General features: G+C 36.3%; 1 protein-coding gene across 12 annotated transcripts in view; it reads left to right on the forward strand.

Moving 5' to 3' along the window:
• The window catches only part of ptprk (protein tyrosine phosphatase receptor type K), a 561898-nt gene that overhangs the window by 412482 nt on the left and 123197 nt on the right, over positions 1-26219 (forward strand). For all 12 annotated transcript variants that reach the window (XM_039747480.1, XM_039747483.1, XM_039747482.1 and 9 more), the window contains exons 10-13: positions 3283-3484; positions 4321-4426; positions 16917-17190; positions 21245-21281. In XM_039747480.1, the coding sequence (XP_039603414.1) occupies positions 3283-3484; positions 4321-4426; positions 16917-17190; positions 21245-21281 (619 nt within the window). The remainder of the gene's footprint in view (positions 1-3282; positions 3485-4320; positions 4427-16916; positions 17191-21244; positions 21282-26219) is intronic.

Consider the following 26219-nt stretch of genomic DNA (forward strand, 5'->3'; position numbering starts at 1 on the left):
CTATTGCTATTTTAATTTTGAACGAGATCAATGAGACCTTGCATATGTTCCGTTGTAAGTTTTGCCTGATTCGATTTAATAAAGAAAAGACGATTAGCTTTGACTTTTACATACGCATTAATAATGTAGTGTTGCGTTAGACTTTGACATAACAGAAGTGGGTTAAATACATTGGAACGTATCGCTTATTTTGTCCCGAAATATTGTGTTGGTGTTTTTCATTTTTCTGAATTTGTGTGTTTCGTATTGTATGACCATCCTGTTTCTCCATCTGGAAAAAGTAAAGGATCGTAATGTGGTGAATTATTAAAGAGAAATGTCGATTCATGTTTTGCTTTTGGATAAACACGAATATCTACTCTGTTTTTGATATTTCTGTCTTTCGAAACTATTATTGCTATATGTTGGTTTATTATGTATGTGTGCGTGGTCTTTCTGATACATACAGAAATCCAAGAAAACTTATTTGTCTGTGTTTTGCAGATAAATTTTGTGTAAAGTCCAATACTTTTGGACGTATGGATTTGTATCCATTATTGGCTGTATAATTTCTAATACATCTGATTTTTTTAACTCTTTCCATTCTATGTTGCATCGCTTCTCCATGATCATAAATATACACCTGACTGAATTGTGGTTTCGTCAAAATTAAACTTGTCGTTGCTTTAATTATTGCTGGACCACAGATTCTCTTAGCGTATGGTCCTGAATCATGTAAATCTATGTTTTGAGCATTGATTGATGCTAATGCGAAAAGATTATTGTAGACTCAGATATTTTGCTTGTAGTTTTTGTGGATTTCACTTTCCCCAAACGTCAAATTTTTTAATTGTCTTGGATACGCCTCCTCATTGTGTATAAACACTTTTCCCTAATGGCAACATAAATTAGACGATGTACAAGTCTGTTATGTTTACACTAAAGCAACCTTTAGTTTCCTTTTTTTGACACTTTTTTTTTCTGCTTTTATATTCTGTACCTTGCTCTGCATGTGTATTGTACCTTTTGTTTTTTTTTTTGAGTCTCTTGAATTCCACTGTTTTCATTATCTCTAATCTGCTCTGCATGTGTTTGGCCCTGTTTTTTTTAACCTCTTTATGATATTTTACTTAGTTTTCTACTCTTTGGCTTTTATTTCTGACCTCACTTTGTCCAGCTTTTTTTCAGTTACACCTGTTCCGTGGTAATTATTTTCCCTTTTTTCGAGTAATTTCCGTTTGTTTCTACTACTGCGATCTTTACCATCTTTTTTTTATACTAATTTTCCTGCTTTCATATTCTTTAACTTTCTCTGCATTTGTATTACGCTGTTTTTTTTCTTTTAGGCCTTTCGAATTCCACTGCTTTCATAATCTGTAACCTGCTCTGCATGTGTATCGCGCGAACGTTTTTGAATGTCTTTATGAAGTTGTACTTTATTTTACCCTTTGTCTTTTATTTCTGAGCCCGATTGGACCTGATTTTTTTTTTCAATTCCACTTTTATTTTCTGAATTTGCACCTAGATTATTCTTTTTTTTTTTTTTTTGTATTTTTCTCTTTCCAGTGCTTTTGAGTCTCTTTTCTCTGCGGTGCTCTATATTTATAACTTAGTCGTCGACATTTCATCTATAACGTATTGTCCTTATACGCTTTAAATGCGCTGAGAACCCAGGAAATGTGGGTGCTAAAAGCCTTTACACGACTAAGTGTTTTGCTGCCCGTGGTCTTATTTGATATTGGTTGTAAGTAGGGCGTGTCTTGCAAGAATCTCATGTTCTACGTTCCCGCGAAACAATTCTGGGTCAATCTCTTGGCAAACAGTCTCATGTTTAAGGTCCCCGCGAGACACTCCGTGGCCAATCTCTTTCATCTCGCGGGTCTTTTAAGTTTCTTCCTTGAAGATCACGTCTCGTCTCCCTAGTCTCTCCCTCCAAGGATTTTTTTTTTTAAATAGAGAGATAGGATTAAATATTTTAACATTTAAGAAAGTACTGAAATGGAAGGACTGTGAATTGGTTCCATATTGTCTTCTGCTTGTACTATACATTTTATAAAAAAAAAACTAATAGGCAGCTTCTGTTCATAAATAATTTGATGACTGCCTGCATCAGCTCTTTAAGCAGCTCCCATCAAAAATATTTTGTGCATTTTGGCAGGTTTTACAGTTATAGTAATGTAGTCTCAGAAAACAAGAAAAAACCATCTACATTAAAGAAACAAGGTCTAAGAAGGCTTGACCAAGTATTACATTTTGTAAGGACAGAACTTTTAAGGTGCAAGGTTCACTAATTTATTTATTCACACAAGAAATAGAGAAACCAATGGAAAGAGTGATGAAGCACAAAATGGGCTAAAAGAAAAAAAAAAACCCTCTGGGCTTTCCTGCATTACCTTGTCTCCTTGCTTTTCAGGTAGGGTGGCTTGCTCACTTACCTCTTTAGACCCAGACAAACTTCTTCTCAATCTCATTTTCCATTGCTATTTCTTTTAAACTCTGGCCTGTTTTCTCAAGGTCCTAATGCATGGGCCATTAAATAGAAGTAGCCTTTAATCATTCTCCTCTGGTAGTCCTCAGGATCACTTCCTGGTTCAGGAATACCATCTCTATCTGGAGCCCATAGTGAAATACAGTAGCTGAAATAGTCTCAAGCTGTGGAATTCCAATGTTCCTCTCTTTTGAGGAGATTGTTATTTTGCATTATTTGCCAGTGATTTTACATGAAATGCCCAGTTACACTATGGTTAAGATTAGGGTTGTGGGAGAGTGATCTGATTAAAAACTTGCAGTCCATTTGACTATTCAACGGGATTGTGAAGGTCTACAGTTGGACCCATCTCGACTGTGTCTTCTTGCAATCCTCAGACCAATTTCCTGGCAGCTCTGATAGCCTGTCCACCATAATATACTTATGAGGTCTACACATTTCAAAGGGAGGCCATGCATTCTCCTTTTGATTTGGGAGATCTCATTGTTAAGTCAATTTTCGCCATACCACTCCCACCTGCATTTGCCATGCTTATTTAAATTAGATAGACACTAATGTATGATAGTGATAAAGGTTTGTTGAAGATCTTTGCTCATTTTCCAGCAGTATAAGGCAATTGTGTTGTCATTGTTAAGCAGTGTGGTTAGATGCAGTATTTTCTTCTACAACTAGCATATACTTTTTAATGTTACAGCCTTCATGTGCACAATGAATTACTTTGGCCGTTTATAGGCTACACAGAATGTATCTTCATATGAGTAAGAGTTATCACTGTTGTTCATTTTATTTTTATATATATATTTTTTTCTTAATAGATCAGCTACACTAGTATTCGATCGTTTGATCCTTCTCTCCATGTTGCTGGGCCTGCAGTAACTGTTTCGTTGCCATGGAACAGTACACATCATATTTTCTCTCAGTTGCATCCTGGAACCACATATCAGTTTATAATTCGAGCCAGCACTGTGAAAGGTTTTGGACCTCCAACAGTCCTAAATGTGACAACCAATATATCAGGTAATTGTTTTTACTACTTCTAAGAGTGTTTTATAGTATTTTACAAAGCAATTTTGGTTTTGTGCGTACAGTATTTATGCATTTTAAAGGCAGAGTCCAAAGTAAGCAAATATTTGCATACTGAACAGCAAATGTTATTCTGCCAAAAAATGGCAATGAAAAATTATAAATTACAAGAATTAACATTTCTCTCAAGAGTAAGACACAGAACACTATATACCATTAAGCAAATTTCTGATGGAAAGCTTTTTGTTAAGCAGATGAGAGAAAAAAGACCCTTCTCAGTACCTGCTTCAAGTAGCAGCCAGTAATGAAAGTGCCCCTCTTAAGTTAGTCCTAAAAATGCTCTAACTTTATGTTCTGACCTTCCATCAACATGCATTTATGTGTGTTCAGTTTTAAAATCTATGTCATGCATGGATTGATCTTTTGTACATTTTGAGAAATATAGCCATACCTTTTTCTTTTTTATTTTTCATTCATTCTTTTTTGATTTTGTTGTGTAATTGAAGAATAATGCTGTTATACACTTATATTAAGTGAACTTTTGTTTTCCCCTAATATCCTTTTAGGTGAGCTGTGCAGGGTTTTTGATTTCGATGCTTGAACTTTTTTTTTAATAAATGTTTATATCTATAGCCTTATACTAGCCCTTTAAGATTACTAAAAATCACAGAAAATCTTAGTAACAATGCTGTTTTGAATCTAGTTGGTTTGCATGAAAAATGTACTTGCTGTTGAAGAAAAATTAGAATTAGATTTTTAATGTAATGGTATGAAAACAAACCTGCTCATTTGTTTTGCATAAAGTAATTTTTTTTCCCTTTTCTGAATAGCCCCAACTTTGCCAGACTATGATGGGTTTGATGCTTTTTTGAATGAAACCTCTACTACCATCACTGTAATGCTAAAACCTGCTCAGGCCAAAGGTGCTCCTATCAGGTAAATGTGTGAGCAGAGCTCAATTTGTACAGATTGGCAGGCTGCCTAGCAGCTAATAAAGTGCTTCATTTCCAAGCTGTATTCATTTGACATTGCTGTCGGGAGGTTTGTTTTTCTTGGTTAGGCAAAGTCTACAAATAGCCTTGTAGTTAATAAGAGTAAAACTCTTCCGGGAATTTAGATATTCAAGACCTGAATCATCCTCCTATCTTTTTTTATTTGATTTGCTTTTGTCAGGCTCTGCCATTTCATTTCCCTTTCTCTGTCTGTATCTTTGGGATAGGGAGTTTTGAAGGTAGTTGTCATAAAAGGGATTTGAAGATAACGCTAGCACTTCAATTCAGTAAATCAGTTATTATGTGGTGTGCTTCATATATGATTGGGAAATTGGAAACGCTGGGGAAAGTGGAAAAGAAGATCAACAGTGATGAATACAAACTATTTGACCTTTTTCTCCCAGAAGTGGCCTTCACTGCAAATCACGTTGTAACTATTAAATATTACTTGGCATGTCTCAAAGCTTTATTAAAATACTCTGGGACACATTAATTTTGAGTGACATTTCCCTGTCTTCCATCAAATCTGTAATGAAAGACAATTTATTAATGTGCCTTGCTTTACAGAAACATAAAAGGTAAATGTCTTCCTCAGAAGATTTCATTTGATTTCCTAGTTGATATTTTGATATGTGATTTCTGAAGTCCTTTTTGGAATTAAATTGATTGGGTTTTTTGAGTTTATATCTTTGTAGTATCTACTGTTCTGTGGATAATAAACTTTCAGGTTCTTTCACAGTGACAGAGACCTGCACAACCTTTCATGCATTCCGGAAGGATAAGGTTCTTTTGCAACATTATAAATTATTCTTACACCCCTTTCTTCTGTGCATATTTTGTTTCTAATTCTAAACATATACACCCAAATATATAGCCACAGAATTAGGCATTTGTCAGCAATTATTTGGTCAAAAACTGAAATGTGGTACTTGATTAAGTATTCAAACCTCAAACATTAATGTTTAATTAAGCCTCTCTCTGGAGTAGCTTTAAATCTTTTTGAGGAGTATTAAGGTAACACCACATACAGTACTGTGAACATTGGCCCAAACGCATAAATGTGTTCCTAAGTTTAAGCAGGTCTTTTGCTTGCATTCTGGCAAACTCCAGACAAGCCTTAAAATGAAACAGTTTATTGGTTGCCACTTCCTTATTTAGGTCAGTATTGTTTAGGGAATCCATTCCCAGGAATTCGGGAATCCCGCATGTCATTCCCGGGTATGAGACAGTGCACGGGCATTTCACGTGAGCGGTTTTAGAACGACCGACATTTTTTATCAAACTACTGCAATATGTTGACACCAATAAAAGACTAACCTTATCTACAATCAGTTCATGCTGTCATATAAGTACATGTATCTAGTTCAGGGGTGCCCAATGCATCGATCGCGATCGACCCGTAGATTGCAAAGGTAGTGCAGGTAGATCACTTTGCATTCAAAACGTCAGTCTATCATATATCCTCTGTTTGGCATTTGCCACTTCAATTGACATACAGGGCGGCTAGTCTGAGATCTCTTTTCTTCTAACACACTGGTCATCCCGCACACACGATCAAACGTGCATGCTACTGTAAAACTCAGGCTGTGATCTAGTTGGCCTTCCAATTTATATCGACTAAAGAAGGGATTTAAAAAATAAATAAATAAAAATTGTTTGAGGATGGTATGGGCTGGATGTGGAATTGGAAGAGGATTTTTTTTCTCACAATGTCACAGTTGAAGTGCGTTTGTCTGATCTGTCAATCTATCATTGCTATTCCAAAGAAGGAAAATATGGAAAGGCACTTTCAAACTGTTCATCATAACTACGAAACTGACTTCCTTCCAAAAAGCTATCTGAGAAAGAGAAAGGAGAGGGAACTAAAATCACAGTTAATCGGACAGCCGTCATTTTTCAGCGCCGTGATTTGGGGAACATCCAAAACCTTGCGTCAAAGCTGGAGACGCAATGGAAGGCATGTGCGCAACTTGACAGCTTACTTTACACAGAATTACACAGAGCAGATTGAAAATTGTCTGTCAGACTTTGGCAGACTGTTTCAAGACTCAGCTTTACTTGAGCCAGTCGCTACATTTTAAGTGCTGTCCATTTAGGGAAGGTTGAGGGTGATGCAACACTGTTTCACCTAAAACTCGTCTACAGTGGAGGATGAGATTTTGACACTACAGGATGACATTCAGCTGAAGTCTGGGGCTCATGGAGAGTTTTGGAATTTGCTCACAGAGGAAAAGTACCCAAACATGAAGAAATGTGCTACCTCCTTGACTGCATTATTCGTCTGTACTTATTTATGAGAGTCAGCCTTTTCCCACATGAAGATTATTAAATCCAAATACTGTAGTGACCATAAATGTATTGAATTATGGTGCCATAAGGGTTGTTCAGTTGTGCAAGGTACGAGAAAATATATTTTATGTATAAAGTATACTCAGTGCTCAGTCTTAGTCGGAGCCTGGGGACTGACTGCTGCTGGTCTTTTGTTGACTGAATTAATCGGCAACACACTACACCATGGGCCAAAAAACTGTGCTACTTAATTATTTTCAACTATAACACTGTTATTTCTTGATCAGTTTTTATACCTTTACACGCTATATGTGCTAGCTTGGCCGTTCCCGGTTTCCAGGGAATTACAGCAGTTTCATTCCCAGAATGAAAAATGTCTGGGAATAGATTCCCTAGTATTGTTCAGGTCTCTTGTTATATCTGACCTTCGAATCTTTGTGACACAACTTTTTGGGTCTGTTAAGATGCTTGTTAATCTCTCAGTTGCTTCTCTCAGAAGTCAGTCATTGTTGAAATGCTAAAAAATACAATGAAAATAAAACCATTTCACTGATATCCTTATGACTACATGAAGACACTTGGGTAGTCTTCTATTTTTTAGAACTTATTTAGAACATATTGTAAGCATTTCTTACAATATGCTTTTAAAAAGTGCCTGCTGGACATCCATTCACACTAAGGGGAGTATTTGCAGGCATGTGCCTTTTTCTCAGGTTTTGTTTGACACCTGCACAGGGAATAGTGTGTTCTTGTGACCTTGAAGCAGTGGTGAAGAGTTAAGGACAGGGCACATGGTGCTCTGTGCATGTTGTAAACTCAACGTGCTGATTTTTTATTTTTACAGAAAGCTGCTTTAACATATCTTGCTACTGTTTGTTTAACCCGGTCTTTATTTTCAAATTAGTAGTGTTGTTTAAGCCCTGATTGGGTCATATTGTTTTAAATAAAACAATAACCAAAAAAAACACTCTACATTCAACAATTGCTGCTTGCCAGTATGTTTTTGTTATATTAAAAAAACATGTAGCCCATTGTCACTAAGATTTTTTTGTTTGCCTTTAAGAGTCATCACAACTTTACATGGCATGAGGAGTTAATGTATATGTTAAATGTGTTTGTTCTCAAAACTCCAGACAAATGTTAACTTATTTTTTAAACCTCCATCTTGTCGATAAAGTTTAAATTAGTAAGGATTATTCTATGGATGTCATGCCTATGGACCTCATGCCTACTTCACTGATTAGTGCCTTTTAGTTCTCTGTCCTTTCATTGTTTGTACAGTGCAGTTTTAATGAATACTGTGGCATTCTGACCTACTTTAAGGGAGTAATGGATTGATCCTGAACCTTTGGCAGATTATATGCCTATTTCTCTACTCCCATTTTTATCTTAAATCCTTGAATGTGTTACTGCAGAATAACTCCAAGCACGTATGCATTTAAATGATCTCTTTGAAGCATTCCAGTTAGGTTTTCACCCCACCCATTGCACTGAGATGGCATTGGTATAAATAGTACTGATAACTGCATACATATGCCATGAGCATACTTTTTATTCTACACCTCAGTGCTTCCTTTCTTGTTGTTTGTTCTACATAGGTTTTAGGCTGTTTTTATCTGATAGACAGTATTTTGTTGCAGCATGCTCAAAACAGTGAGTGACAACATCAGACATGCAAGTCAGAATTTCTCTGTGCTTCTGTACACATGTAAATACTGCTACTCTAGCATTCAAACTCCTAACAAGTTTACCCACTATGAAGAAACTGCAATGGTTACTAATGAGATCTTGTTTTCATTACAAAATATAGCTTCTAAATGGTAAGGTTTTAAATTACCCTATTTTTCTGATCCTTTCCAGCTATACATTCCTATTTGCTGAATTTTTTATCAAGGTGGTTTGCAGTTGTTCCTGCTACACATTCTCAACGTTCATTTGACACGTCCTCTGAGCATGCCCTCAGAAATGAATGTGTTCGTGAATTGCAGTACCAGCAAAAAATCCGGGGGAGCAGTGTGGTCAAGTCTCTGTTTACTATCAACATGTGACAGAAAGCTACTTGGCATATCCTATAGGATCGATGTGCATGCTTTGATGTTTGCTAAATGGTTCGATGTGGCAAAGCAAAATGCAGACATACAAATGCATTTGTGATGCTTTTATATTCAAGCGTCACATATTCCCCATCATAGTGACACAATATATTTTTTAAGTTCTCATAGGCCATCTTCTGTGCCATTTTTATTTATTTTTTTATTTTTTAATAACCTTCACAACAGCATCAGAATGTACAGGAGCATATTTGAGCCACAGAGAAAAAAATTAGGAACATAGTGGAAAAAGTATATTTTTTGATTAAAGTGGAAATTTTGCCTTTGATCTCGAAATGCCCACTTTAATCTTGTATTTATTTTATCATTAAAGTAGAACAACGTAAATGTCATCTTAAAACCAACACAGCTGTTAATCGTTATGTGCTATTTGGGCAGCTATTGGAACGTAGAACACATTCAATTTATAATATTCCTGCTCTGCACATTTAGAATCTTTAGATTTATACTTGATATCACTTTCATGATGAAATGCATTAAAGTGTATAGATAGATAAATACTTTTATTAATCCCAAGGGGAAATTCACATATATATTACATATTACAGATAAGTTATTAATTTAAATAATGAATTCTGTTAATAATTACAAATGTGGGGGTGGCACGGTGGCGGAGTGGTAGTGCTGCTGCCTCAAAGCAAGGAGTCATGTCCCTGGTGTTTCCTGCCTGGAGTTTGCATTTTTTCCTGGCGGGTTTCCACATTGTGCTCCGGTTGCCTTCCATGCAGGTTTGGAGATTTGGTGATGCTAAAATAACGCTGGTGTATGTATGTGCTTGTATTCACCTTACGATGAGCTGATGCCCTATCCAGGGATTGTTTCTGCCTTGTGCCCAATGCTTGTCATAATGGGTGCATCCCTGGACTGATGGATGTAATCATTAAACATCCATCTTTTTTCAGAGATTTTGTGGCAAGGTGTCCTCGGAATTTAATGGATGTTTCAGGCAATTCACAACATAGCAAAGCTGAATCACTGTGGGTGATATCTTGCACTTCCACCTAGTGGAATCTTCCAGACTTACGTAAAGTACACACACAAGTATAAACAGTACAACACTTGCATAGCAGAAGCATCTGCAGGAGCATGTGTCGTGTCATGTGAAGCATAAACCCAGCCTTAGAGTAAGTGTAAAATGGCTTATAGTGCTGCCTTCTCAGTCTCTGCTTCAGTATTAAGGAGTGCTGTTCCTCAAAGCCTTTGACAGTAAAATACAGCCTGCCTTGTCTTGAAATTAATTAGCTGTGAACCACCCAGTCTCACTGAGGTTGCACAGGTGGTGAACCAGCTGAGGGGGGGAAGTCTGGAGGCATCTGTGGTATCCGGGGTGAACTTCTCCAGGCTGGTGGTAAGGCCGTTGTCCTGGCATTGCAAGCAATCTTTGCTTCCATTTGGGAGACTGGCATCATCCCAACTGACTTGAAAACAGGACTTGTCTTCCCTATCTGGAAAGGGAAGGGTGATCTTCTAGATTGCAGTAACTACAGGGGGATAACACTGCTCTCGATGCTGGGTAAGGTCCTTGCTAGGGTCGTCCTCAATAGGATCCGTGATCACTTGCTCACCTACTAGCGACCGGAACAATCTGGTTTTATGCCTAAGAAGTCTACCATCGACCGCATGCTGGCACTGAGGGTTCTCATGGAGCACAAAAGCGAATATTGGCAGTTTTTTTGCAGCCTTTGTTGATTTTCACAAAGTGTTTGACTCAGTTGATCGAGCTGCCCTGTGGAACATCCTGAGGGTTTGTGGGATCCCCTGGAGGTTGCTGGATATCATTGCTGTCCTGTACACTGGTGCTATGAGTGCTGTGCAGAGTGGAGGCAGGATCTCTGCTTATTTCGCAGTTGATTCTGGGGTTCGTCAGGGATGTGTTCTTCCTCCTACTCTGTTCATTGCTTGTATGGACTGGGTGTTGGGCAAGGTTGTGGGGTCCTGTGGCTGTGGGGCATCTGTTGGTGAAGAAAAATTCACAGATCTTGACTTTGCTGACAATGCGGTGATCTTCGCAGAGTCAATGGATAAAAACCAAGATCCAGGCCTTTAGTGACCTCTTGGGCACAGCCATCAGCAGTGTTTGTGTGTGCAGAGAGAGTGTTGACCTTGTTGAGAGGTTTACTTACCTTGACAGTGACATTTGCCATGTAGTGGGTGCGGCAACACACTGTACCGGTACATGCTCACCAACTTGAACTTGTCTTGAAAGGTAGGCTTTATATATCAATTGTTTTTTTTTCTGTATTTATTTTCTTGTTGTGTTCAATGTGTTTTATGCTTTTTGGTTTTAGAAAGCCATTTTATACATACAGTGTTACCATTTTGACAGGAGTAACTTCTTGAATGCCTTGGGATATGTATATGAGTGAATAACCAAACAATTTAACAAGTTGCCCTTGGGAAATGTTAATATATTTTTAACTTTTTTTCCCAAATTCAGTTTTTTAATAACTATTTCTGACTTTCTTTAGAAGCCTTTTTTTATAAGATTTTTTTTTAATTCTTTTTTTATAAACTATTCTATTGTATTTACTGTTTGACCAGAGATTCCTAAGTGGTTCCAAATTTACAGTCATTTATCCAGGCATTAATAATAATAATGCCAGAGCATGATCATGTCTTGGTTCTCAGAGGCATTCATGTCCACCACTACGACTTACTATTATAAAGAATATTTTCTTATGCAATGCTGCTGATATGAGGTTCAGTCAAATAGAAAATGAAGCCTTACAGACTTGTAAAGATTGATTTCCAGCTTTAATGAAACTTGAATTGTGCTTCTTAGTCTCCAAAATAACTTTTAAGTTGATTGTCTAGGAAAGATAAAGGATCATATATATTTACGTGAGAAAAGTATGCTCAGTGAAATGGTTTTTCATCTCTAACATACAGTATGTAGACGTGTTAATAATTAATGTTCATTTAAACGATGCCTTTAGGTAGAGGTGTTGTAATTGAAAAAGACAATGAAAATTTGACTTTGTAATAATTTGTTTTACTCGGAAATGGCATATCTGTTCTTTTTTCTCTGTGGGGGGGAAAAAAGTAACTACACCCTTGGCTCTAATAGCTGGTATTGCCCTCTTTGCATAAATGGCCTCAAGTAAGCATTTAATATTACTGTCTACCGGTTCCTGATATCGACTGGGGGAAGTTTATCAAACTATACATTGTTTGACAGGTGCCTTACATGCACAGCCTGTTTCAAATCTCCACACGGTATCTCAGTGGTATTTGGGCTTTGACTTGGCCATTCCAGAACCATACATTTCTTTTTTTCAGGCATTCCTTGGGGGCTTTTCCAATTTTATGGTTCATGGCCATGTTGAGGTTCTGTTCTCAGACAGATGGTTTAACATTGTCCTCAAGTACAGTTAAGAATTCAAAGTGAAGTTTGTGGTTGTGAGCTGTCCAGATCCTGATCAAGAAAATTAGCCCCAAGCCATATTATTTCTACCGCCATCCTTTATACAGTTGGTGTCAGGTTCTTCTTTTCAAATGGTGTCTTTGGTTTTCATTAAACTTGTCTTCTGGTACTGTGGCAATAAACCTTGTCTGTCTTGAGCATATTGTTCCAGAAAACCTAGCCTTTGTCTAGATATTCATAAGGAAACTATAATCTTACCCTGGTGGTGTTTCTGAACAATAAAAGCTTCCTCCTGGCACCCTCATGAAGATCTAATTATTGCAGCTTATTTCTAAAAGTAGATTAATACATTTTGGCATTAACAGTGGCAAGAGCTACCTGTAGGTCCCATGATGAAATGCTGGGGTTTTTTTAAGACTAAGATGGCCTGGCCTGGACAAGTTGGCAGTTGTTTGACACATCTCCATTTGTAGATGACCTTCTGTATAGTGGAATTGTTGATTAAAGTGCCTGATACTTGTTTAGAGATCTGTCTTAAATCCCTATCCACACTCATAGTCATATGTAACCTGTTAAAGGGATGGGCAAACAAAGCGACTAGTCATAGTAAAAAAAAACTTTTAATGAGGTAGGATCATGTCTCACCTTGTCTATTTCAACTAGGGGAACTCTGATCATGTTTTGTTAGAGATAAACCTAATCTCCGATTTCATATTGTTAGAATTTACTGATTCTGATTTGTATATGCATACCCAACCACACTAGTGCCTTATGTCTTATTATTAATGTGGTGTTTTTATAATTGAAATACACAAGTGCTACCTGTTCATTTTATTTATTAACAAAATGAAAGTCTGTTTGCTTTTTTCATTATTGCCCAGTGACCATAAAATATACTAATATAAATAAAATCGTGTTAAAAAGTATTTTCTAAACTGTTAAAAATTGTACAGAAATATTTATCCATAGTTGAACACTTGCCATAAGAGAAAATAAAATTCTTGACATTAATTCAAGCCACAGTTCTAATAAAATTTTGTCAGGAATATACAAGGCTGACATGCTTAACAATTTATATGTAAAACAAATATATGACTCTTAAATTAAGAAGCCTTTTGTTCACTAAGCAACAATGACAAATGACAGATTTTTTTTTTTGCCTGTTCCTTTTCTAATTAAAAATGTTTCTGCACAAGCACACTCACTGTCCCCACTCAGACAAGTGGTGCTCATTTTTGAACTCCTCTTTTACTTTCTGCTGAAGTTGCATCTCTCTTTTCTTACACTCTGCCATTCCCTCCGTGCAAAGGGTGACTCCTCAGATTCCCTTTTGTCAGTTTATTACTCCACTTTCTTTAATGTAAAAGCTAATATTCTCTCCTAAAATCTGACTCTTAGCCGTCTGTTCAAAGGATGTTCAGTAGCAAAATGACATGTATGACTCATCATGTACCATAATGCTTTGCATAAAGGAACACTATGACTAAATTAGCTAGCTTAAAAAAGCAAGCTCTTTTGTTTTACTGATCACAGACCAAAAGTAATTTGGGGTGAAAATTGGCCAATCTCGATTGGGGCATTGTTATTTCTCACCTCTCTTTTTAGGCACCAAAGAAACATAAAGTTCAGCTAATGCAAATGAAAAGTTACTTTATAAAAAATGCATTTTATTATTATTATTTTGCATATTTTGAAATTTGTAAGAACAGATGCTTGGTTTGATAATATTTAGCTTTGTAACTATTACATACACAAGTATGTGCCAGTGACAGGCAATTTACATATAATCTGAAAGTGGGCATGTAAACTACTAGACAAAACTTTATATCCTACCTACAAAGTAATGTGTTGATCATTAAAATCACAAAAAATAATATAGGCAAATATTCATGTTACTGGAATATAAACAATATAGCAATCCTGGAGGGGAAAAAAATTCTTTCCTCGCCAAATATTTTTGCTAACTTTATTTGTTATGTAAATGATTTATACAGCTATTCATTGTTGAAGATGTGAATTTTTTTTTTGGGTCATGTTTAACTTTGTGCTCTCAATAAGTATGCTTACAGCTTTCTAGTATTCCCTTGTAATTGCAATATATTGTTTCAAACTCTTAATAGATTCTACTGACATGAGCATTTGGTTGGCCTTTAGTTATTTGGCCATACATAAAGGGGTTGGTCACCATTAGGTCAGCCACATCTGGTATGCATCAGTAAGGATTATTTTTTCCCCTTCTCTCCAATTGGCTTTCCATAGGCTTTCCGAGTGTAAGAGAAATATTTAATTGACATTGTTTGAAATATTTTACTTTGAGACCCTGTAATTTTGTAACATAGAGATTCATTTATTAGACATGCCAGGTAGATGTTTTTTAGACATATGATAATTTACAGTATGCATTTTAATATGTGTAAAAATGTATGTTAAGCTTTTTACTTTTTGTGATCACTACATTTTTGTTATAGCGCCTTCAGTCACCCACCCTCCCTTAATTTTATATTCTTCCCTGGCAGTCTAGGCCTTAGATTTCTGGGAAAGTTAGTGTAGATATTCTAACTTGTTAAAATAGGGGAAAAAAGCAGCCATCTGTTTCAGCAATTTAGAACCATTTCATCAGTGACAAGTGATACAGAAATGTAGTAGTCTATTTTGGTGAAGTGGACAGATTTTGTGTCCATCTGTGCCTGTTTTAAAGCATGTCATTTGTATTTTAGATCTGTGGCGCTTTGAGCCAAAATACATGTTATTGCAAGGTCAGAAGGTGGGAATGTCTGTCAGCGCATTCTGTCATTAATGATATGACAACTATAGATTGCTGCTGCAGCAGCAAGTCCATCCTCAAGGCAGTCATTATGCTGGTCCTTAAAGATGATTCGCTTTTGCCATTGAGAAATGCAGATTCTCTTCTCTCTGTAAATCTTTAAAATGGAATATTAATTTACACAGTTTTTGAGTCATTCTCATGTCAATTGAAATTACCATGCTCTCCCTTGTTTCATTTTTTTCCCCATGCCTTACATGAGTAAACTGTTCTGTCTGTTGTAAAAATTTGTAATAACTAATTACAATTATGCAATAAAAGGAATGTTATGCTCAAAATGTAATCAAAGTTTCACCATACTTGTCCTGAAAGCTACTGCAAGTTGTGAACTTGCTGTAATTTGTTTTTGCTATTTCTGGGATGCTAAACTAGAATAGAGTTGTGGCTGAGTGATTTCCTCACACACACACAATAATATCAGCTGTCACTGGCTTCTTTTTCTAGATATCAGGGTGCCACTTTAATGGGAAAATTTAATTTATTTCAATTTAAAATGTTATTGTATATATCATTTTGATATTATCATTAGGTTGATCCAGTGTTTTATTTTTATTTTCATCACTACTTGTGTTCCCCTCCCATATTTACAATAAATCTGGTGTGTCTGATTTCTTTTTTTAAAACTTTTAATAAAAGGAGAAAAAGACAAAGGATTTCATTTTCTTTAGAACATACATGAAAAGTGCCACCAAGCAACTAGTATTTAGTTGCTCTACCTTTCACTTTGTTCAAGTATCAGTTGCCTTGCTATGTCTCTTCTCAAAAATTTCACCACACTTTTCAACAGAAAAACATTTTCATCTTTCATATTTCAAAGATGCCTTTTTTTTCCACTCCAGTTTTTAGGTTGGGTCTTAGGCCACCGTAGAACAGTGCAGCATTTCATTTTTACCAATTATTGAATTCTTTTGCATTTACATTTAGGGTTATATGCTGGAAGGCCAAATACCTTTGATGGAGGTATGTCATCAATTTATACTCCATAATGTTTCTGTACAGTTTAGATTAAATTAGTTAAACTTTTGTTAATTCCACAGGAAAATTCAAATGCATACAGCAGAAGAAACATAAACAAGGATACAGACTCACGGGATAGATAATATAGCCAATCAATCAGTCGATAAGTAAATAAATAGAAATAAACTTAACGAGTACATCAGTTAGAAGCATTGACTGACTTTATAGCGGCATATTACTTCAAAATGCAGTGGGTACAGAAAACCATACAATGTCTCTAATGCAAAAGGCTGTAAAACAGCCCTGTCAAGGAATCTCCATCGTGTTTGACTGTGGCAGAGTGTTGGTTTTCTAAAGCATTGTTTTCTCTTCTGCAAAACCAGAACTGATTTGCCTCCTCTGATGTTCTAACTTTGTCCAAAAATTTATTTTCCTAGAAATACTTTGGGTTGATGGGGTCTTGGCAAAATTCAGTCTGGCTTTAGGTTTTGTATCTCCTTTATCCATTTTCAAAGTCTTTTCAGGTCCAAGTAAAGGTTAGGGTGTTTGGGAATTGTGTGCCTAACCTACTAAAGCCCATCTAGTGATCATGTTACTTTAAAGTTACTTGCAATTTAATGTGGATGAAGTGATGTAGACAAGAAAGTGAGAATTCAGAGCTTAATTCTAGTGAAGATTCAAAATGATTTTCTCCATAACTAATAACTTTTATTATTTTTAAATTTGAAAAAGAAACCAATAGTGATGTCAGTGTTTTTCTTTTTCCAGTTTCAGTTTATCTTAAAATACATGGTTCACCTTTCACAACTACCAATTAATTTTATGACAACTGTTAGAAAGCATTTAGTGGAGATGTGTTCATTTAAGAATGCATTTTTATTTTTTCTAGTGCTTATCAGATTGTTGTTGAAGAACTGAATCCTCACAGGGGCAAGAGAGAGGCAAGTTCAATGGACTGCTACCAAGTACCAGTCACTTATCAGAGTGCGTCAAGTGCTGGTTCACCATATTATTTTGCTGCTGAGCTGCCACCTGGAAATTTACCTGAACAGGCTCCTTTTACAGTTGGGGACAACAAAACTTACCATGGCTTTTGGAATCCACCTCTAGCTCCAAGAAAAAATTATAACATTTATTTCCAGGCTGTGAGCAGTGTTGAAAAGGTAATAATCTTCACTCTTATTGCGATTATAAAGGTTTTTTTTTTTTGTTTGTTTTTTAATATAAATCTGGTGGTTGCTGTGAGATCTGAAGGCTTATCTATGATTAGTCATTATTAGTCAATAACAGAATATTTGACAGATACTGATTGATATAACTGTTTTGCTGAATTGCATTACTTCAAAATACAGTGGGTATCAAAAACTGTGATTACTACTGATATAGGAAAAATATAATGCTGGTTTGCATCTGCTTGATTTATTGATTATAGACAACTATTGAAGAGATATTGTACTTTTTTGCCTTTATTCTTTGCTGGGGTCACACTGAGACCACCACATACACATGTATTTATTATTATTATTGTATGTTTGGCTAATGTCTGCCTTTATCCAAGATGCCTTCCAAGAGTGCTTTTCTCCTGTTTTTATTTATTTATTTATTTATTTAAACTGCCGGAGCATAGTCAAATTAATTCAGCCAGCAACTTGGTGGATTATCGTCCAGACACTAGTGTAATAATCCCACATATATTTTTTCTCTCAAAGGAAATGAGGTGATGTTAATTTGTTGAAATAAAAAGTTCTTATTTTGTAAGATTTTTAAAGGCCCTACCACCACATCTCAGTGGAGTTCCTTAATTTTGTGTGTGTTTTTTTGTTTTGTTTTTTTTTTTTTAAGCCTTTTAGAGAGAGACTTGCTGTTTTGCTTCAGATCAGTGACCTACTGCATAACCCAGTTATGTTGGAGCTTCAGATAACGAACTGATGACTATACATTCTCCTTCAGTACTTTCTGGTCGAGTGCTGAATTCAATGTCATGATGCAGCAAAGCATTCGCACACCATTACAGTATCACCACCATGTCCGACAATGGTCATAATGTTCTTATTGTGGAAAGCTGATTTAGTTTTACACCAGATGTTAATTGGGGTCCTGTGTCTTCCAGAAAGTTCCACTTTTGTCTTATCAGTTCACTAGGGCTATAGGTTATGCCAGTACTGGAAAAGTACCAAAAACACAATTTTAAACATTAAGGCCCCAGCATTTTGGGATTTTCTGTACTGAATGTAAACGTCATACTCCAGCCCCTCTCCCAGACTCATTTAATTAGCTGAGTAAAAATGTGTGATTTGCTGGAGATGGCTTCAGCATGATCAGTACTTCACAGGGGATAATTCCACCCCCAGACAAATCTTGAATTTGATGTGATCAAGACAAAGTTTTGACATGATTGACACCTTATGGGGAGCAAAGCTTCAACGTAATCAAGACTTCATAGGTGGTCCCATCATTGCTTCAATAGGAACATATTACTTTAGCGTGAGACTTCCAGCTGGATGCTCAGCCGCCAGCCTGTTGCTTTGATGCACTCTTTATGCTATACCTTAAAAAAGAATACAGTACATAGTGTGGTGCAATTGTGCAGCACAGCCGGGAGGTCTGGAGTAAGACAGGGGGTACTTTGTAGCTTAGAGTGATTTGCTTCAGAACCATTTTGGTACCATTACTGAAGTCTGAAAGCTGGTATCAATACTTAACCACAACTGCAGTCTACAGAACATTATCCCAGATGTTTTGGGGATAATCAAGCTGTTTTTTGAAATGTTTTAGATGAGCCTTTATGTTACTCTTATTTAGCTGTGGTGTTAACCTTGCATGTCTCGTGTGGAAAGCATTTTTGCCCAGTGACTTTCTAATTGTGGATTCATGAATGCTCCCATTAACTGAGCTGAGAGAGGTCTGCGGTTCCTTACCTGTTTGTCTGGGTTATTCTGTGTATTCCTGGATGAGTATTCCTTGTGCTCATGGAGTAATTTGTATTTTGTTTTCACAGGTTATTTTTTATATTATGTAATATATTTAGAGATCAGAAACTAATATGAATAAGTGAAAATACAGTATATCGGGTTAGGGTAAATACCTTTTCATGACATATAGTATAATTATCTGTCTTGTAAGGTTTGAGAGCAGCTTCATATAGTTTTTTTTTATTTATTTTTTTTTTATTTTAACAAATATTTTAATAGTCTCCCTAATTGATTTTGTTTGATTTTTGCTCAGAAGACAAAATAGTGACAGATGTCACAAGAATGGGTCAGCACTTCAGTTCCATGTCTTAAATGCTTTTGGTATTGTTTTTTCTTTTGTTTGAAATGCTTAATATGTTCATTACCAAGTCTAAAAGCATGGTATCTGTATTATTAAAAGAATAAGGGAACTTAACAGTGTAAAGTAAATTGAGCAACTATAAATGAATACTCTGTTATATGCATTAAAACATTCTAGTTTAATATAAAAATGCTGTGAGAAAGATTTGTTTCCTTTGTGAAGTGTGTGTTTGTATCCTTCAGTAATAAACATACTTGGCTTTCCATTCCCTGTGTTACAGTTTTAAATGGGCAAGTACTCTTAACTGAAGCATTCTTTTAATTTTGAGTACATGCAGCTTGGCTTTATCAATTTTAGTTGCTTTTTAATGCAGTCAGCCAATAAAATGTAGTATATCTGCCATTTGTCACTTTTCTTCTTCATTTGGTTTACTAATTATGATAGACAAGTAAAATATGTTTCTTGTTCAGTCTTGGGCATCTCCTTATCAATGCATTAAAAACTCATCTGTCATTGTTCAACAAGCTGACTACATTGTGCTTCTTTTGATTAATCTCTATGCCCTTTATTACTTTGTCATTCCTTCACTGTTAGCACAGCAGAAATTTAATTGTGTGCCTTGTTTGCCATTGTGACACACACACACACACATACAGTGTATATATTTAGAAAATTATTTGCAAGAGGATTTTAAGTGATGCAGGGGTATATAACTAAATATTTCCAATCATTGTCCCAGCCCTGCAGTAGGCTTTCACCCTCATGCCCTGACCCACAGTTTTTCATTATTTCTCCATTCTGTTGATAATGGATTTTGAATTAAAATGAAATACATTTAAGGTATAAAGCCTTGAGTGCCTAGTGATTTGGATGTTTGTTTTCAGTCTTGCACAAAGGACATTTGTATAACTCGATTTGATCAACTGCTCCCAAGAACAGTCTGTGACATGATCATCTTTGTTCAGATATTACCTGCCACTTTGCAAAGCAATTACCTGCTGTGGATCACCTGCTGAAACTGCAGTTACTTTCTCTTACATATGTTTGTATCATCTTACGTCGCATATCTTTTCATTTGGTATTTGGCCGCATTCTCTTTCATTGGCTATTTTCAGTTTATCAGTTGTTGAGGTTTTGTGAGATGAAACTTCTCTTTGACATGAACCCATTTTAAAAAAGTTGCCATGTGGTGACTGCAAGAGCTACCTCTTCAACCCAATATTTTTGTTTGGCAGATTTATATCATGATGGTAGTGAGGAGGTGCTCCATCCTGTTGGAAATAAGACTGGTCCCTTCCCAAACTCCTTTTGAATAGATGGCATGACAGAATCTTGCAGCAAGTTCAAATAAACAGCACCAGTTACAGTGTTCTCTTAGTAAACATATTTATAATCATTCAATGTCAGTATACATTAATATATATATACTGCATGTGTGTGTGTGTATATATATTTATATATATATATATATATATATATAGGGGTGGTATATATATATATATATATATATATATATATATATATATATATATATATAGGGGTGGTCTAGATCTAATTATATGCCACTTTTAATGCAATGCAGGAAAACAATACAAGACAAAAGAATTACTGTTCGACTGTTTCCCCGCCACTTTGGAATACAGGGCAGGTGCTACCATCTGTCGGCAACAAAAATAATTTTTTGTGAATTCTCTGTGTAATAAACTTAAGTTATAGCATAATGAAAATTGCATAATTAGATCTGGACCACCCTGTACCCTCAAGTGCCAAGTTCAAAACTGGCTTTCCAGTTTGTGTCTGCATACTTGCCCTTGACCAAGATGAATGTTCATGATGCACCCCTGACCTGTTTTAATCCTTGAAGTTTTTGTTTAAATGTGTTAAGACACAGTTTATGTGAACTTCTTAAAAGTGCATATTTTTTATTTCTTGTTTTTTTGACAGGAAACAAAAACTCAGTGTGTAAGACTTGCAACAAAAGGTAAGCGATGTCTTCTTTCTAAGAAAGCACCTTGCAGGCTTGTTTTGAGCTAATTAAACTTGGCATGTCTATTACAGTTCTCTTTACCAGTACCCACTTGGTTTGCTAGCAAAGTACATTTGCTGCTCTGTTAATGGTAAATCTCTTTTGGCTTGGCAGCAAACAAATAAAGTGAGTGCTTGCGAGGCTGTGTTTTGGGAAATTTAGGAAAAGCTCCATTATTCAGTTTTAACTGATGAGAGCTCTTGTCAGTTTTACTTACTTTTAGGCCCTCAATTTCATTATCTTAGTCATTTCTTCATATATGTAAAATTACAAATCACGAATTTTTTGATTTTAAAATTAAACATTAATATTCTTTACTTTTGCTTCTTTCAATCAAAAGGAAATGGTTCCATTTTTTTTCAGTTAAAATATGCAATCATTGTTTTTGTGCACGATACCTACAGTATAACATAGGTGTTAGGCCACAGGCAAACTCACTAGAATAAGACACTTTAACCTCTTTTATGGAAGATTTGCCTGGCAGACCATGAAATCATTCTTATTCATCTTGGGTGTATGTTTGTGTTTTCTTAAAAGGTTAAAAAAAAATTGGGCTTGGAGCAGCCTAACTGCTTATGTGTGGTTTATGTTTCTGCACATCTGCTCACCAGTTTCTTGATCAGCTAAGGTGCCATAGGTACAGTTTATTCCAGGGGTCATTTTGTATAATTCCTGATGTCTGTAAGAAGTTTCATGAGTACAAATACAAGCTCGTTTCAAGCATTTCAGTCTGTAGCTGTAAAGGAACACTTTACTCTAAATACCATCTGCATACAGTGCAGCAGGAGACAATGAGCTGCTTATTTTTTTATTTATCTTTCAAATCAATTTCTTAAGCCCTTACCATGCAGAAAGCATGGTCATGTCAGGAAAATAAACTTCACAGGTTTCTGCTGCTTATATCATTCTGTCAGAATTTAATCTCAGCTTGAAATTAGACTTATTTTATTACACACAATAATAACCTGCTGCTTGACATATGTTAAGGCTTAGTGAGTACTAATACTTGTGGACTTTATTATTTTATTTATATTACTGAATTTTGGTTTTTTGCAACAGTGTGCTGGACAGTGACTGTCTCTTCATTTTATAAAATTGCCAGTTCTTCATATGGTTACAAATTGAATTTTGCATTATGCACATCAGCACATTTGTAGTGTGTTTGGGTATACAGGTGAGTGATGTTTTTCTTTTGTCAAGCCCTGTCTTGTACTGAGAATTTTTTATGAATATTACTTTTAAAAATATGGAATTATCAAGAACAGTAAAATATAGATCTCTTTAAGATATATATATATATATATATATATATATATATATATATATATATATATATATATATATATAAACTGCTCAAAAAATTAAAGGAACACTTTGAAAACACATCAGATCTCAATGGGAAAAAGAAATCCTCCTGGATATCTATACTGATATAGACTGGGTAATGTGTTAGGAACGAAAGGATGCCACATCGTTTGATGAAAATGATCAACCTACAGAGCCCTGAATTCAAAGATGCCCCAAAAATCAGAGTGAAAAAATTATGTGGCAGGCTAGTCCATTTTGACAAAATTTAATTGCAGCAACTCAAAATTGTACGCAGCACTTTGTATGGCCCCTGTGTTCTTGTATACATGCCTGACAACATCGGTGCATGCTTCTAATGAGATGACAGATGGTGTTGTGGGGATCTCCTCCCAGATCTGGACCAGGGCATCACTGAGCTTCTGGACAGTCTGAGGTGCAACCTGGTGGCATTGGATGGACCAAAACATAATGTCCCAGAGGTGTTCTATTGGATTTAGGTCAGGAAAGTGTGGTGGCCAGTCAATGGTATCAATTCCTTCATCCTCCAGGAACTGCCTGCATACTCTCACCACATGAGGCCAGGAATTGTCGTGCACCAGGAGCCACTGTACCAGCATAGGGTCTGACAATGGGTCCAAGGATTTCATCCTAATACCTAATGGCAGCCAAGGTGCCTTTGTCAAGCCTGTAGCGGTCTGTGTGACCCTCCATGGATATGCCTCCCCAGACAATCATTAACCCACCACCAAACTGCTCGTGCTGAATGATGTTACAGGCAGCATAATGTTCTCCATGGCTTCTCCAGACCCTTTCACTTCTGTCACGTGTTCAGGGTGAACCTGCTCTCATCTGTAAAAAGCACAGGGCACCAGTGGTGCATCTGCCAATTCTGGTATTCTATGGCGAATGCCAATCGAGCTGCATGCTGCTGGGCAGTGAGCTCAGGACCCATTAGAGGACATGGGGCCCTTGGGTCACCCTCATGAAGTCTTTCTGGTTGTTTGGTCAGAGACAGTCACACCAGTAGCCTGCTGGAGGTCATTTTGTAGGGCTCTGGTAGTGCTCATCCTGTTCCTCCTTGCCCAAAGGAGCAGATACTGGTCCTGCTGATGGGTTATGGACCTTCTATGACCCTCTCCAGCTCTCCTAGAGTAACTGCTTGTCTCCTAGAATCTCCTCCATGCCCTTGAGACTGTGCAGGGAGACACAGCCAACCTTCTGACAATGACACGTATTGATGTGCCATCCTAGAGAAGTTGGACTACCTGTGCAACCTCTGTAGGGTCCAGGTATCGCCTCATGCTACCAGTAGTGACACTGACTGTAGCCAAATGCAAAACTAGTGAAGAAACAGTCAGAAAAGATGAGGAGGGAAAAATGTCAGTGGCCTCCACCTGTTAAACCATTCCTGTTTTGGGGGTCATCTCATTGTTGCCCCTCTAGTGCATCTGTTGTTAATTTCATTAACCCCACAGCAGCTGAAACTGATTAACAACCCCCTCTGCTACTTAACTGACCAGATTAATATCCCATAAGTTTCATTGACTTTATGCTATACTCTGATTAAAAAGTGTTCCTTTAATTCTTTTGAGCAGTATATATATATATATATATATATATATATATATATATATATATATATATATATATATGGCTGTAGGTTTTTTCCCCTCCCCACTTCTCTTAATTGAACTCATAATCTCAGTTAAGTAAGCTATTCTTTTCCCAATTTCTTTTTTTTTACAACCATCTGTAAATTAGAGTAGTTATCCTGTATTTTTAGTGAATGAAGCATGAATTTTATATTTGTTTAAACAGGTAAGATGTTTTCCTTTTTCATTTTAAATATTTATTTTTTATGTTCTGATTATTTAGACAATTATGTATTTACTAATATGCATACAAGTGGGTAGCACTAAAGTAGCAAATAGCTGTTACCTTTAGCATTCAGAGACATTTGTGTTGATGTCTGCTCTGCTCAACATTAATTTCCTATATTCAGATATAATTAAGAAAGCAAACGTCATAGAGTGAATTTAAATGCATACTTATTTTATTAAGATGCAAGAATACAGTCATATGAAAAAGTTTGGGAACCCCTCTCAGCCTGCATAATAATTTACTCTATTTTCAACAAAAAGATAACCGTGGTATGTCTCATTTCCTAGGAACATCTGAGTACTGGGGTGTTTTCCAAACAAAGATTTTTAGTGAAGCAGTATTTAGTTTATGAAATTAAATCAAATGTGAAAAACTGGCTGTGCAAATAATTTGGGTACCCTTGTAATTTTGCTGATTTGAATGCATGTAACTGTTCAGTACTGATTACTTGCAACACCAAATTGGTTGGATTAGCTCATTAAGCCTTGAACTTCATAGACAGGTGTGTCAAATCATGATCAAGGTATTTAAGGTGGTCAATTGCAAGTTGTTCTTCCTTTTGACTTTCTTCTGAAGTGTGACAGCATGGGGTCCTCAAAGCAACTCTCAAAAGATCTGAAAACAAAGACTGTTCAGTATTATGGTTCAGGGGAGGGCTACAAAAAGCTATCTCAGATGTTTAAACTGTCCTTTTCAACTGTAAGGAATGTAATCAGGAAATGGAGGGCCACAGACACAGTTACTGTTAAACCCAGGTCTGGCAGGCCAAGAAAAATACAGGAGAAGCATATGCGCAGGATTATGAGAATGGTTACAGACAACCCACAGCTCACCTCCGAAGACCTGCAAGGATATCTTGCTACAGATGGTATATATGTACATCGTTCTATAATTCAGCACAATTTGCACAAAGAACATCTGTATGGCAGGGTGATGAGAAAGAAGCCCTTTCTGCACTCATGCCACAAATAGAGTCACTTGTTGTATGCAAATACTCATTTAGACAAGCCAGATTCATCTTGGAACAAAGTGTTTTGAACTGATGAGAAAGAAATGGAGTTATTTGATCATAACAAAAAGCGCTTTACATGATGGAAGAACAACACCGCATTCCAAGAAAAACACCTGCTACCTACTGTCAAATTTGGTGGAGGTTCCATCATGATGTGTGGCTAGTTCAGGGACTGGGGCCCTTGTTAAAAGTCGAGGGTCAGATTAATTCAACCTAATATCAACTAATTGTTCAGGATAATGTTCAAGCATCAGTCACAAAATTGAAATTACGCAGGGGTTGGATATTCCAACAAGACAATGACCCAAAACACAGTTGTAATTCTACAAAGGCATTCGTGCAGAGGGAGAAGTACAATATTCTGGAATGACTGTCACAGTCCCCTGACTTGAGTATCATTGAAAATCTATGGGATAATTTGAAGCAGGCTGTCCATGCTCGGCAGCCATCAAATTTAACTGAACTGGAGAGATTTTGTATGGAAGAATGGTCAAAAATACCTCCATCCAGAATCTAGACACTATAAGGCTATTGGAGGCGTATAGAGGCTGTTATATTTGCAAAAGGAGGCTCAACTAAGTATTGATGTAATATCTCTGTTGGGGTGCCCAAATTTATGCACCTGTCTAATTTTGTTATGATGCATATTTTCTGTTAATCCAATAAACATAATTCCACTGTTTCCATAAGGC

The sequence above is a fragment of the Polypterus senegalus genome, chromosome 3, assembly GCF_016835505.1.
Source record: "Polypterus senegalus isolate Bchr_013 chromosome 3, ASM1683550v1, whole genome shotgun sequence".
Classification (NCBI taxonomy): domain Eukaryota; kingdom Metazoa; phylum Chordata; class Cladistia; order Polypteriformes; family Polypteridae; genus Polypterus; species Polypterus senegalus.